We start from the raw sequence: 15,204 nt of genomic DNA, 5'->3' as shown, positions 1-15,204 counted from the left end.
CTAAATCTTATTTCCGTCAGTGACATGGAGTGTTGCTGTTGTCTCATATCAGTCTGCTGCACAATGAAGCGGACCAGATGGTTGTTTCTGGTGCTCAAAGGTTTTATGGAAATACAACGGGTCCTTTCAGAAACTGTGTTCCAGTTACTCGAACGATCCTCAGGAGCTTTCTCCTTTAGAAATATGAAAGCTGTGGACAGTGTGGTGTGAATGATCAGCAGAGGCAGAGAAGTCACAAGAACAGGACGTCACCAACAAGAGGAGCCTGGATCACATGCTTTCTGTGCTTTACATCAGGTCATTTATTGTGAGTTAGTAAAGTTAAGCATCATAGAAAGACCTTGATGCAGAAGAAATTGCATCAGACAAAAGCAACATCATGATTAGAAAATCTACACTGGTGGACATTCAACAGAATCGCAGTCTCCAGCCGGGGCCAGAGTATAAAGGTGATCATTCCATTGTTTCTGCTTTAAGGACTATACAGCTCTGTGGCAGTGGTTGGTAACTGACTGCTATATTTCCAGCAGTGAGCATGTCTCAGGGGGCCTCAGGTCCGCTGTTAGTCATGGTTTCATAAAGTTCAGACACAATCTTCTCTTAGATTAAAAAAAACTCATCTTAAAAGGAGCTGTGCTACATTTGAGGATTTGGGGGTTCTCCTTTAAAAAAAGTCATGAGTGTTTTAATGTGGTTCATTAATGCATATAAAGCAACGTTATAATGTGATTATTATCGCAACATGGGGGGGGCTAAGGTTTAACTGTTGATCTTACCTGAACAATGTTCTCCATCTGTGGCTCTACATAGGTACCCAGGGATAGGTAGACTTTTTCCACAATTTGGAATTGTTCTCCTGTAGGTATTTTAAAGATGAATGCTCATTCCAAGGTTCAGACATGCTACTTAGAACAGTCCTTATGTCTGTAGTTCCCTACAATTCTTGCAGCCATATCGAAGAAAGAATTAGAGTGGATAGTAACGGGGGGGAGCTATGAACTCTAGTGGAGATGAGATTGAGCACTTGAGGTTCAGTCTTATCATTGTGCTGTTCTGGAGGGAATGCTAAATCTAGACCTTATTAAACCTCCTCAGCAATCACATTTCAACTTGACATCTAATCATCACCTGTAATGAGTTTAAATCCGTTCCAGCAAATAGTGTGTCTTCAGGGAGCAGCTCAGTGTTCAGGTCTAATCGCCACACAGCAAAATCAGAAGACCGCTTAGAGAAAGAGTAGTGCAGAAGCTGTTTAATTCTCTGCACTATACTGGGGTCATGGAAGTAATGACATCAAAGTGCTCCTCAGAGGAGGGGCTGCTGTGAATTGGAAGGCGGTCCTCGGGAATTGGCTCAAGTAACTAGAAAAAAAGGAAAACAAGGTTATTGTTGACATATTGGCATCATATGAAGGTAGAAAAACTAAGCAATGTGAGGTGAGAGTAAACCACATTAACCCCCCTCAAGATCTGAGGGAAATGGCTTCATGGATTCCCAGGGACTCCCTTTAAAGACATTCCCACATATTTATGCATGCTGGGGTCCTAAACAGTCTCTGAAGTCCACAGATTGGGTATGACTGGAGAGACGTCTGAACAGCTGACCCGTGTGGTTCCAACCTGTCCATGTGATAACCCATGGAGATAATGTGAAACCCCATGGCCTTTTTTTAACTCTAGGATAATTAGAGCCTCATGAAACTTTACAGCCCAAACAAAACTGCAGAGGGCATTCAGAGGATGGTAGGTGTTCCTGCTGAAACTGACAGAGGGGGTTTCAGAGCAGAACACCTCTCAAGCTCCAATGTCAATCTCTGGCACCAAATCAGTTCATCAGCGAGCTGCTGGTTGATCTGCTGTGTGTGCACGGTACACACACTGTCTGAAACACAGTGTGGTTGAATTGTTGTGTTGAAGCTTACGTCTTCTCTGATCCTGCACGGAGGTCGCAAAAACCGCTTGACTCTCCCACTCTGGAAGATGTATAAGTACGCCATCATAACAAACGCAAAGAGGACGAACAGAAACAACACAGGGACTATGATCTCTGCGTGGCTGGAGCCTGGAACACACACACACACACACACACACACACACACACACATTAAAAGAGATACGCCGCTAAAACAATCATGGCATTTCAAATCAATTCCAAACACAGATTAAGATATGTTGTGAAGAATATCTGTAGTGTTTGAAAGATGAGGGAGGGGTTCCTGCTGCCATTTCAGAGCCACATTTCATCCACACCCCTTTCCCACCAAACCAGTTCCCATTTAGGCTTGTGCTTTTTCTGGTTCCGGACTGGTTCTGCACCATAACATCACTGTTTACGTCGCTGATTTTCTCAGCAATGCCGCTCACATCAACAACAATGGGGGACTGGGGGTCGATGCTCGTGTTGCTTTTAATCATACGGAGCCAGATTAAATTAAAGAACTATTTTGTCCAACCTTATACTCTTTCTCAGAGTGCAGTGCTTCATGTTTATTAATGTTGTTCACTGACATTGAGCAGCCGCTGCAGTGCTGCTTGTCGGCTGGAAAGCAGTAATTCACTGGGCGAGTTATTTGGTTATTCTTGGTTCTTGAATGGCAGTTGAGTGGGGTCAGATAATAACTGGTTTTCGGGGCCCCACTGCGTTGTAAACAGGAAGAACCGGTGCTTTATCGGGCACTAGCTCCGAACTGATCCTGGAACTGCTCTGGTGGGAAAAGGGTACTGGAGTAATATGATACTCAAAAAGAGACGATTTCAGCAGAATATTTAAAGATATGTAAAATGATTCAGTTTCCATGGCAAGGAATGTTCATCTGAAAGAGCTCTTTTGGAAAACTGCAGAAGCCAACAAAAGCAATGCAGCCAATGTGCTTCTTCAGTGCCTGAACTCTTGTCTTGCGTGGCTGAAAAGGGCCGTGTCCTTACCTGAGTGGGGGATGAGCATACACTGGGCACATGAGGGCATTCCCACAGTGTGTTTGTAGTACAGGTACTGCACCTTAGCACAGTACCGCTGTCCCTCCTGCAGCTCATTGATGGTCACTGAGGCCACATCATCTTTATAATCCTGCCAAAGAGAGCGAAACGTATTGGACAACTTTACTTCATTTTACACATACCATTATTATGACTATGAATTATTTGCGACACAAGATAGAATGATTATTTTCATTGATAAACATATTATTTAATGATTATGGCGTTTGCCGGACTCTATACCAAACCCAGAAGTTAAGTCTGTACACTTTATTGTGTAGGGCATAACTACTCTGCAGCATGACACTATTCATTTAAAACGATATTTGGTCACACATTTTGCCTTCAAAATATATATCGCGATTCCTACGATTACATAAACTGCGAGTTTTTGAATCATCTTTTATCATCACAGTACAGCAAACAGTGAAATTAAGACTTTAACCCACTGTAGCACTGGGAGCTAATAAGAGAATTCATAGAATAGAAAGAGTATGGTAAAAAAAATCAACAGGGAATACAGTACAGCATGAGGTGCGTAATATAACATTGCATAATTCTGTGACTGGGACTGATGCCTTGCTGAAGGAGACTTGCCACAAGCGGAGAGCCTGCTTCTTTCCAGGTGTTAGGAATTGTGTTAAGACTAACACTCTTGACAAACAGAGAAGATCATTTGGTATGCAAAGCCTTGACTGTGAAACACAATGTCGAGCTGTGGACCACTGCTGCACACCTTTGTTCTCTGTAGGTTTTCCTTCCATTCCTGTCAACGGTCCACCTTGTATTCAATCATTCATTTTCACGATAAGTCAATGGAGCTGTTGACATTCATCTGTGTTTTTTGGTTTTGTTAGAGGATTTGTTGTTTCTCAAGTTGAGATGTGTCAGTACAGGAAACCAGTAAGCATTTTTAAGAGCTACTACCAACCACTTATCATCATTTGATTATCCGTAAATAGGAAGCAACATCTCTTGAATGAAAGCTACATAGTGAAATTGGCTTGAAACACACAGCATACAGGCAGGTGATGGCAGAGACAGTCCCACTCATGTTGGCTGTTGTCAACAGGAAGAGGACATTGAGCCTTTTGATCTTAACAAAAATGTTAACACCTAAACAGCGTTTCCAAAATGAACCAGCTTAGTGTGAAAACAGTCTTGGATGACTTTCAAAATGAAACAGAGATCAAAATCAGGTGTATCTTAATTGATGAGGTTCCTCACCTGGAGGGGCTCTCCTTCCTTGCCGTAGTAAACCCTGTACTTTGAATTGTGGGCATAATTCTGAGCTAGGGAGTTTTCCTCAGTCAAAGGTACAATGAGGGAGCCAGACCTTGCAGTGAGATTAAAGCCTGGAGTACAGAGGAGACCTGGAAGAGTAGAATGAACATGGTGAGTGTTGAGAAAATCAAGGCAGTGCGACCCCTGTAAGTGTGAGATCAGTGTTACCTGTATTTGCGAATCGACAGGATTCCTTCTTGCTAAAGTTTGCTGTTGTCTGACATAAGGAAGATCTCACTTCTCTTAACTTGTATCCCTGCTTCCCTCACTTGCGCATTAATCCCTCCCACCAGGGATGCATGGAGAGACGCAAGGAAACCACGCGAAGAGAGAGGAAGCAAGGAAATGAGTTTTAAGAGCAATGGGACATCCTTTCCTCGGAGCGTCACGTGCAGCGACGTCCATTTGTGATGACGCCGGTACAGCTCGGTACTCTGTCCCCATTTCATTCAAACACACAAACACCCCCCCCCCCCCCACACACACACGTGACACCTCTGTTAGTACACCTTTGTATCATTTGTTGTAAACCCAAATACATTTAATGAAATAAGAACTCATTTTCAAAAAAAGATTCTTAAAAATGTAAAACGGAAAAGCTGTTCTTGCGGAAAGATATTAAATCTGTCTCTTTTAATTTTATTGTGTTCATTATAAAAATGAATTGGAGATCATGAAAAAGGTTCCCATAAATGAATAAACAGATTGTTTCCACGTTGTTGTTCAGATATGATACATTAATTGATTCCCTGAGTTTAATGTCTTCACTCCGCTGTTAAACTGCTCTCATGTTAAGAAGCATCAGATCAGTGCATGCGCTGCAGCGTCCAATCAGTGACGGATACACAGTAAGGGGGCGGGGCGAGTGGCTGAGGAACCACCAGAGGATGCTCTGGTGGTTCCTCGGTTATCGCTCCTCGATCCTCTGGCACAAATAAGCACCATGGGACGCTCCTTAAGATGGCCAACAAAAATCAACTTCCGGTGAAACAGAGGAGCGAGGAAATGACAAATAGGAGAAGTGAAATCTACCCATAAAATCCACTGAAAAATTTCGAGTTGTATAGAAAATAGGCCACCATTTCCTTTTTTTGAATATTTCATTCGCACCACAGAACTGTTGCCAGTGTGAGCAGTGTTGTCACGCTGATCCATACATGGCAGGTGGTGCTCTCTCACCCTGTTCGCTACAGGCCTCGACTGATGTGGAGGTCCGTCCATGCCTCTCTGCTTGCACGCGCAGCTTCACGCAGTCGTGCATGCTCCCAGCTTTGGTGGAATGGACATTGCAGGAATTTAAAGATGTGCGGACACAGTGTAGAACATTTGTCCACTTAAGGCTGTTGAAGCTGAGAACAAGGAACAGGAGGGACCATCAGTTCTGTCATGATGCAACTGTCATGATCACTGCTAAGAAAAAGACTGTGTGTTTCACTACAAATACATGAAAAGTAGATATATGGATATTTACTCAAATTCCACCGAAGGGAAATATAATGAATATATCCTCCATTTTACATGCATTATTGTGGCACTTGTATACTTCACAATGACTTCCTTTTTTATGTATATTGCTGTATGTTGCGCTGTTGGAGGAGCCTGGGACTTGAAATTTGTATTGCCAACAACTGCACTGTCGCTATTGTGCATATGACATTAAAGCCTTTGGATCTTAACATGTCATGTTAACTATGTCCAGATATGACCCTCTTCATGCAGGGTGTAGATTGGCACGCTGCATAAGGCCCCCACCATCAGAGCTTACCTGCTGTACTGAGAAGTGTAGGTGACATCTCCATCCTCAGCGGCAGGAGTCCATGTCAGCAGCCAATCATGTACACGGACGTTGTGTGGGGGTGCTGGAGGGGCTTCAGAAAGCACTGGGACACATGAGGAGGGACGTGAACGGAGAGGCGGATGAGAAGAGGATGTTCAACATGTTGTCATATGAGCTGAGCTTTCTGTAGGAGTTAGTACTTGTCTGTGATTATACAAATACAGTTTTGGTTTTACTGTATTAAACATTAATGTATGTGTCGAAATTCAGTTAAGACCAATCATCATCTCGGTCAGTTAGGAATGACATTCCTGATCATATATATCGACTGTAGTTTTGAGAATAACAGCACAACACCTTTTACTATGGTTAACTACAGTACCTCATATTACTATGATACATGCCTCAGTACCTCAGATATGTTTCTCTTTCTCTAAACAGGGCCGTGATAAGAGCTACAGGAAGGCCTGTGTGGGTAGCTACTAGCTAGCGTTAGCCTGGGTGAAATGAAGACACAGGACCTGACAGCTAGCACAAGGTTAGTTAAAACGGTTAAAGCTAACTTATTAATTACCTTGGGGGACGATTAGAATGCACAGGACACAGAAAAGCATAGTGACAGCGTCATTTCACACCGTTTCCAAACACATCCGTCTCTTCGTCAAACAGAGACCAGCAACACTTCTTCATACGGAGCGGGCACGCGCAGCACACTTCCTGAAACGCCCTTAAAGGAACCACGCGGAGCTCTATGGAGCTACATTGTAAATATAGCCTACCTGCTGTATATATGTCCAGTGGTGTAATGTATTTTTGCAGCCAATGCTGTACTTTTTACCCAAAATCAGTTACTAGTTACTTTAAATACTCACATTATAAACTAATAATATACTAATACAATCTAGTGCCCCCATATTCTAAACTACGTGGTAAACGCATTTACACGAAGTACTACTCGAGTCTGACTGAAGTTCCTGTGTTTTGTTCCTTGACTTTGGGTTACGAGAAAAACATCAATACATTATTTCTGACTATGACTGGTACATTTGATTTCATCACCACCCTGACCTCACACACAATCAGTATAAAACATTTACTGCATACAATTGGAGCAATTATACTCCAAAGCTCCTAATTTCCACCATAATAGCCATATAGGCCTATTGCTATTTCTGAGTTACTGTAAAAATGTATTATTTAACTTGGCCTCACTATGACTGGTTGATTCGAGTTCACCACCACCCTGACGACACACACACTGAGTTTCAAACATTTTTACTGTAGAAAATTGGAAATATTCCACTCCAAAGATCAGAATATCCACCTTAAAAGCCATATATTGCCATGTTTGGCTTACTGTAAATATGAAACATTTCACTTGGCCTCACTATGACTGGTATATTTGAGTTCACCAACACCCTGACAACACACACACTGAGTTTCAAACATTTTTACTTTAGAAAATTGAAAAAATTCAACTCTAAAGATCAGAATTTCAACTCTAAAGATCAGAATTTCCCCCTTCATATGACATATATTCAATGTTTGTCTTACTGTAAAAAATATATCATTTAACTTTCATTTACCACTATGACTGGTACATTAGAGTTCACCACCACCATGACCTCACACACACTGAGGAAATTCTGGTCTTTGGAGTTGAATTTCTCCACTTTTCTACAGTAAAAATGTTTGAAACTCAGTGTTTGTGAGGTCATGGCGGTGATGAACTCAGATAAAGTAGTCATAGTGAGGCCAAGTTAAATGATACATTTTTACAGTAAGCCAAACCTAGCAATATATGGCTTTTAAGGTGGAAATTCTGATCTTTGGAGTTGAATTTCTCCACTTTTCTACAGTAGATATGTTTGAAACTCAGTGTGTGTGTTGTCAGGGTGGTGGTGAACTCAAATCAACCAGTCATAGTGAGGCCAAGTTAAAAGTTTCATATTTACAGTAAGCCAAACCTAGCAATATATGGCTTTTAAGGTGGAAATTCTGATCTTTGGAGTGGAATATTTCCAATTTTCTACAGTAAAAATGTTTGAAAATCAGTGTTTGTGAGGTCATGGCGGTGGTGAACTCAAATAAAGTAGTCATAGTGAGGCCAAGTTAAATGATACATTTTTACAGTAATACAAACATTGAATATATGTCATATGAAGGGGGAAATTCTGGTCTTTGGAGTTGAATTTCTCCAATTTTCTACAGTAAAAAAGTTTGAGACTCAGTGTTTATGAGGTCAAGGAGATGGTAAACTCAAATGTACCAGTCATAGTGAGGCCAAGTTAAATGATTCATTTTGACAGTAAGTCAAACATTGAATATATGTCATATGAAGGGTGAAATTTTGATCTTTAGAGTTGAAATTCTGATCTTTAGAGTTGAATTTCTTCAATTTCCTACAGTAAAAATGTTTGAAACTCAGTGTGTGTGAGGTCAGGATGATGGTGAACTCAAATCAACCAGTCATAGTGAGGCCAAGTGAAATTATTAATATTTACAGTAAGCCAAACATGGCAATATATGGCTTTTAGGGTGGAAATTCTGATCTTTGGAGTGGAATATCTCCAATTTTCTACAGTAGAAATATTTGAAACTCAGTGTGTGTGAGGTCATGGTGGTGGTGAACCCAAATGTACCAGTCATAGTGAGGCCAAGTTAAAAGTTTCATATTTACAGTAAGCCAAACCTAGCAATATATGGCTTTTAAGGTGGAAATTCTGATCTTTGGAGTGGAATATTTCCAATTTTCTACAGTAAAAATGTTTGAAACTCAGTGTGTGTGTGGTCAGGGTGGTGGTGAACTCGAATCAACCAGTCATAGTGAGGCCAAGTTAAATAATACATTTTTACAGTAACTCAGAAATAGCAATATATGGCTATTAAGGTGGAAATTAGGAGCTTTGGAGTAGAATTGCTCCAATTGTATGCAGTAAATGTTTTATACTGATTGTGTGTGAGGTCAGGGTGGTGATGAAATCAAATGTACCAGTCATAGTCAGAAATAATGTATTAATGTTTTTCTCGTAACCCAAAGTCAAGGAACAAAACACAGGAACTTCAGTCAGACTCGAGTAGTACTTCGTGTAAATGCGTTTACCACGTAGTTTAGAATATGGGGGCACTAGAAATTTGACAAACGCGAGTGTCGGCTGGCTTGACCAAGAAATTGCGAGTGTCGGCTGACTTGACCGCAGTAACTCCACACACCATGGAATTCTCGAGAAATCATACCACTGAGCTAAATCAACCAGGGTTTACACAGTTTACACAATTCCCCCCCAAAATGCTGTTTTTACCTACTGTTTGCTAACTGTAACATGTTCTGTACATGTCGAATATATATAGTTCCAGACAGGAGCCAACTAGTAGTCCAGTTCACTTTATTAACTGTATTACAACTTAACCTGCCTACTTCCTGTATGTCCGTCTCCTAATATGTTCCCTATACAACAGGTACACATCTGCTCTCGCTACATCTCCCCTCTTTAGTTACTTGTCAGATTCTTAAAATAACTTCTTTTGTTTTTACTGTACCTGTAGATAAACTTGACCAGTATAACATATTGACATATTAAACCATTAAACATTCAAGTCCCCAGCATTACTTTTCCTTTCCTGTTTTTTTTCTTCTTTTCAGTAGTGCATAACATTAAACATATAGTAGAACACATAATAATTTTCCATTAAGAAATTCTTTCTTCCTTTTTTTTTTTTTCAAAACATAACTCTTTCTTCTCTAGGGGTCGGCGTGGACTACCCGGGTCCCCAAGCTGTGCAGGGTTTATTCTGCCCTGTGAACCAAACCACAGCTTTCTAGCTAGTCTACAAATTCAGTTTGGTGGTCTTATGGTCCGGCCCAATCTAGTCTCTCTGGTAGTCTCTGGAATGACCCGGATGTGAGATCTGTTCCGCCTGAGAGTTCCTGAGGGCAGGTCTATGTTGTAAGACCTAGGTGTCTGAGCTGAACCACTGACAGTCCCTGTTTCTTTTGTGTTCTTCACCCAGACCTTTTGTCCTGGTCTGAGCTCTTGTCTTGTCTTTGTGTTGTGTCGTTTGTTGAACCAGGAGGCCTGTTGTTCTTTTAAGTCCTGGTCCTTCTTTCTGAAATCCTGGAGGTCAGGCCATCCAGGTTGTAGTTTCTCTTGACTGACCGGCAGGGGTGTCCTGATGTTGCGGCCCATTAGCAGCTGTGCAGGGGATGAGCCGTGTGTCAAAGGAGTGGCCCTGTAGGCCATGAGAGCCTTGTGTGGATCTTCCCCCTTTTTCAGGAGAGATTTCACCGTCCTCACTGCCCTCTCAGCCTCTCCGTTACTTTGAGGGTAGCGGGGGCTGCTGGTTGTGTGCGTGAAGTCATAGTCCCTGGCGAAGGCTGCAAACTCCGCTGCAGAGAACTGGGGGCCATTGTCCGAGATGACAGTCTCCGGGACTCCATGACGGGCAAAGATAGACTTCAGCTTTCCTGTCACGTGGGCTGTGGTGGTGGAGGTAAGTTTAGCCACTTCTATGTAGCGCGAATAGTAGTCAATAACCACAAGGTACATGGCATTGTCCCACTGGAAAAGATCCACTGCCACACGCTGCCATGGCCTCTCCGGCAACGTAGTGGTCAGCAGTGGCTCTGGCGCGTTGTGAGCCTCTCGTGCACAGGTTGCACAGTTTTCCACTCTCTGTTTGATCTGTTTGGTCAGACCTGGCCACCACATTGACTGCTGCGCTCTGGCAACACACTTTGTCATGCCTTGGTGACCTTCATGTATTTTGTTAATCATGTCCTCTTGCATTGTGACTGGGATGACGAGTCTTTCGCCTTTCATCAGTAGTCCGTCTACAACGAGCAGGTCCTGTTGATACTGCCAGTACAGCTGCAGTTGTGGTGGAAGAGCTTTTCTGTTCTGAGGCCAACCTGTTTGCACCATGCCTTTCAGCCTTTTGCAGACATCATCTGAATCTTGTGCTGTCTTGATCTGCACCAACCTCTGCTCTGACGCTGGGAAGTGCTCCATTATTAGGTTGATGGAGACACACACATCCTCTTCCAGCTGCTCGTCCTCTGGTGTAGGCGGGGCTTGAATCGGTGCCCTGGACAGTGCATCCGCTGTGATCAATTTCTTCCCCGGCACATGTTCAATTTTGTACGTGAAGCGAAGCAGCCGCAGCCTGAACCTCAGAATGCGAGGTGGCAAGTCATCTAGTGCTCTACTGCCTAGCAGTGAAATGAGAGGTTTGTGGTCAGTTTGTATCAAAAAGTCCATCCCTATCAGGTAAGACTGAAACCGTTCACACGCCCAGGTCAGTGCAAGCGCTTCCTTCTCTATCTGGGCGTATCTACGCTCCGTGATTGTCATGCTGCGTGATATGAAGGCAACTGGCCTCCATTCTCCAGACAGCTGCTTCTGAGACAATACTCCACCCAGCCCAAAGGACGAAGCGTCTGCTGCAACTATTGTCTCTCTGTGTGGGCAGTACTGTGCCAGTACTGTTGGTGAGCTCAGTTCCTTACGCAGCTCGTCAAACGCTCTCTGCTGTGCACTCCCCCACACCCAGTCTGTGTCTGTTTTGAGCAGTTCTCTTAGCGGTTGTGTGAGCTCTGATATCCGTGGAGAGAATTTCCCCACGTAGTTGACCATGCCAACAAACCTTTTCACGTCTGCAGCGTCTTTTGGCGTGGGCATCTCTGTGATTGCCTTAATTTTTCCTGGATCTGCTTCAATGCCTCCTGCACTGACGATGTGGCCCAGGAACATGACCTTGTTGACCGCAAACTGACACTTGTCGTTATTGAGAGTCAGGCCCTCTTCCTGGAGCCGCCCTAACACTCTGTGCAGCCTGTGGTCATGTTGTTCACGTATTGTTCCAAACACGAGAATGTCATCAGCATGGCATACAGTCCCCTCTAACCCTGTCAGCATCTGTGTGAGCTTCTTTTGAAAATGCTCAGGTGCGGATGAAATCCCGAATGGGAGTCTCTTGTAGCAGTATCGCCCGAACGGGGTGATAAATGTGGTCAGCGGGACTGATTTTTGATGTAGGGGTACCTGCCAGAATCCGGCTGTAGCATCTAGCTTAGTAAAGACCGTTGCACCTGCAAGCTTGGCCAGGGTTTCGTCAACCGCCGGCAAGATGAGTCTTTCTCTGCAAACATACTCATTCAGATGGGTCATATCAGAGCAGATTCTGATTTTTCCCTTGGGCTTTGGTGCCACCACCATGCCTGCACACCAGTCTGTAGGCTCTTCAATGGGCACAATCACACCCATTTTTTCCATTCTTTGGAGCTCCTCTTTGACTTTGTCATGCAGCGGTAGAGGTACACGTCGTGGCAGTGATAATGCGAAGGGCTTGACGTCTTGCTTCAACTTGATTCTGTACTCCCTTGTAAGGCAGCCCAGTCCTGTGAAGACTTTGGGGTATTGTTTCTTCATGTCAGCCTCTAGCTCTATTACACTGTCGACTAAATGCAGTAGTTTTAGATCTGAGATTGCTGGCAGACCCAGTAGAGGAGTAGCTAGCTTTTGTACTACATACACTGGTTGTGTTGTTGTTCTCTCTTTATATTTCATGACACCATGAAACTGACCTCTCACCTTTAGAGGTTCATTGCTGGGTCCACACAATGGTATGGATGCTTTGGTGAGTGGGCCGTGCCATTTTTCTGAGTAGGCATTACCTGGGATGACTGTTGCGTCCGCCCCTGTATCCAGCTTGAAGGTAATGTCTTGACCATTCACTCTTAGTGTTTTTTTCCATGTTTCAGATTTCTTTCCTGTGGACACTGCTCCCAGGAAAAGAGTATCCTCTTCTTCTGCCTCGAAAACTGCCCCTACTCTCCCTGATTTACAAACAGCTGCAAAATGTCCTCTCTTCTGACACTTTCGGCATTCAGCATCCCTTGCAGCACAGTTATTTAGAGAGTGTGGTGGTCCTTTTCCACATCGTCCACAGTTTTTCTGTCCTTTCTGGAAATCCTTTTGTCCCTTTCCGTAGGACGTCTTCCCTGTCTGGTACTCTCTGTTTGACTTTTTCTTGAATTTCAGAAAGTCCACATTGGCCTCTCTTTGTTCTGTAGGTTTTGTTTCTCTCACTGTTGGTTGCTGTTTTTTAATTTCTTCATGTTGCCTAATTTTAGTAACAGCCTTTTCCAGTGTTAATTCACTGTCCATTTGCAGCTTTTCAGACAGGGTGTGATGCCTTATTCCTACCACTAGTCTGTCTCTGATCATTTCATCTTGCAGCGGGCCATATTGACAGTGCTCAGATAACTTATAAACTGCAGAGATGAAGGCTTCAGCAGATTCCCCTGGCTCTTGGCTTCTCTTATTGAAACGAGCCCTCTCATATATTACATTGTATTTGCTTATGAAGTATTTATTAAAGGCTTCTTTAACCTCTTTGTATTTCTTTGCATCTTCAGCACTTAAGCCTAGCGTGGACAGAACATCATCTGCTTTATCGCCCATTGCATATACTAATGAATTCACCTGATAATCTTCATCTTTCTTGTCCAGTCCAGCTGCAACTCGGAACCTTTCAAACCGACGAATCCAATTGGGCCAGTTAGCAAAGTCCGAAAAGTCAAAGTTTTCTGGTGGGCTTATGGAGAAAAGGGAATCCATTGTTTCCTTCCTTGTATCGTTGTCTGGCTTCTCTGCGTTGTCTCTTAACGTCCCGTGCCGACAGGCTCCCTCGTTGTCTGTCTAACTAGCTTGCTGCACAGTTTCTAACTGCTGGCTAGCGTTAGCCTAGTTTTTGAACCTACCGCGATTTACGCGCTAATTAATTATTTACTGCAACTTGACGGGCAATTTCTTCCAAGCGACCGTCTGAGGCGGGATTCAGCACGCTTCTGACACCATGTAACATGTTCTGTACATGTCGAATATATATAGTTCCAGACAGGAGCCAACTAGTAGTCCAGTTCACTTTATTAACTGTATTACAACTTAACCTGCCTACTTCCTGTATGTCCGTCTCCTAATATGTTCCCTATACAACAGGTACACATCTGCTCTCGCTACACTAACCAACTGAGTAATTAGTCCAGCAGTGGCTCAGTCAGTAGGGGCTTGGACTGGGAATCGTAGGGTCGCCGGTTCAAGTCCCCGAACAGACTTGAAAATATGGAAAGTGGACTGCTACTTGGAGAGGTCCCAGTTCACCTCCTAGGCCCTGCTGTGGTGCCCTTGAGCAAGGCACCGGACACCTTCAATCCCCCTCCCCATTGCTCCCTGGGCGCTGCACGATAGCTGCCCACTGCTCCTAGTACTAGGATGGGTTAAATGCAGAGGACCAATTACACTGTGTGTGCTCTGCTGTGTGCATGTATGTGACAATAAAGAGGGTTTCATCCTCCGATTCTATCTATCAATTACCATGGATGTATAAACCTCTTTTATGGGTGGTGTCAACGGAGGACAACCCCTCTTAATCCAAGACCCAAACTAAGGGGCAGTTGAGCTTCAGTTTAACCCTTTAAAACAGGTTTATCATATTTCTGCATTTACCCCGCATGATCAGATAGCTGGACCATACAACTTTTTAACTGGATATACTTTAACATGTGTCACCAGGAAAAGCCAAGGTTTATTAAATCATGGCTGGATTCAGCGGGGTCTACAAGTGCAGACTCCCTGTAATGCTTTACTGGCACCTAAATGCAGCAGAGCCTTCATCATTAATGATTTAATTTTCCATAATGAACTCTCCCAACTAAACAATGTCAACTTTAATCATTTGTTTTCTGACACTGAGCAGAAACTTTATTTGAATTACTTTTTAAAAATGTTTGGGGAAATATTGGAATGTCAATACCACTTTCATGTGAGTGGGAACTGCTGTGTATTGTGGTGCATCGCAGCCGTCTGTGGAGGATAGCGTCTTTAGCAACAGCAACAGCCATCAATATCAGTGTTTCCCGCCCATCTATCTGCAGGTTTGCATCCAAAATGAATTAAATATGCGCAAAATATGAATGCCCTTTCAAAGAGAAGCTCTAGGTAGAAACAGAGGAGTGTTATTTGACCAAAAAGTTAGTTAATGACATCTAGATGTTTAATGACAACTATAGAGTCATCCCGACAGAGGTAATAGCTAATGCTATGTTAACTGAGTGCTAACAAAACATCGGCCTATCATTCTTAATCTCCATGTATATGTACTAGGGCT

General features: G+C 43.2%; 2 protein-coding genes across 2 annotated transcripts; both read right to left on the bottom strand.

Annotated features, from left to right (window-relative positions):
- Window positions 1–278: 278 nt before the first annotated feature.
- ifngr2 (interferon gamma receptor 2) lies at window positions 279–6,782 on the bottom strand. The gene is made up of 7 exons (XM_063887427.1): window positions 6,611–6,782; window positions 6,025–6,139; window positions 5,439–5,608; window positions 4,203–4,348; window positions 2,925–3,066; window positions 1,922–2,061; window positions 279–1,361 (listed from the first exon to the last, which is right to left on the bottom strand). Exons 1-7 carry the CDS (start codon window positions 6,648–6,650, stop codon window positions 1,266–1,268), a joined length of 849 nt encoding a protein of 282 aa, XP_063743497.1. The 5' UTR covers window positions 6,651–6,782; the 3' UTR covers window positions 279–1,265.
- Window positions 6,783–9,872: 3,090 nt separating this feature from the next.
- LOC134866942 (uncharacterized protein K02A2.6-like) lies at window positions 9,873–12,464 on the bottom strand. The gene has a single exon (XM_063887171.1). It carries the CDS (start codon window positions 12,462–12,464, stop codon window positions 9,873–9,875), a length of 2,592 nt encoding a protein of 863 aa, XP_063743241.1.
- Between the last annotated feature and the right edge of the window lie 2,740 nt (window positions 12,465–15,204).

This window comes from Eleginops maclovinus, chromosome 7 (genome assembly GCF_036324505.1).
Source record: "Eleginops maclovinus isolate JMC-PN-2008 ecotype Puerto Natales chromosome 7, JC_Emac_rtc_rv5, whole genome shotgun sequence".
Lineage (NCBI taxonomy): Eukaryota > Metazoa > Chordata > Actinopteri > Perciformes > Eleginopidae > Eleginops > Eleginops maclovinus.
The sequence above is the reverse complement of the archived record's forward strand: the minus strand, read 5'-3'. Positions and strand labels throughout refer to the sequence as shown.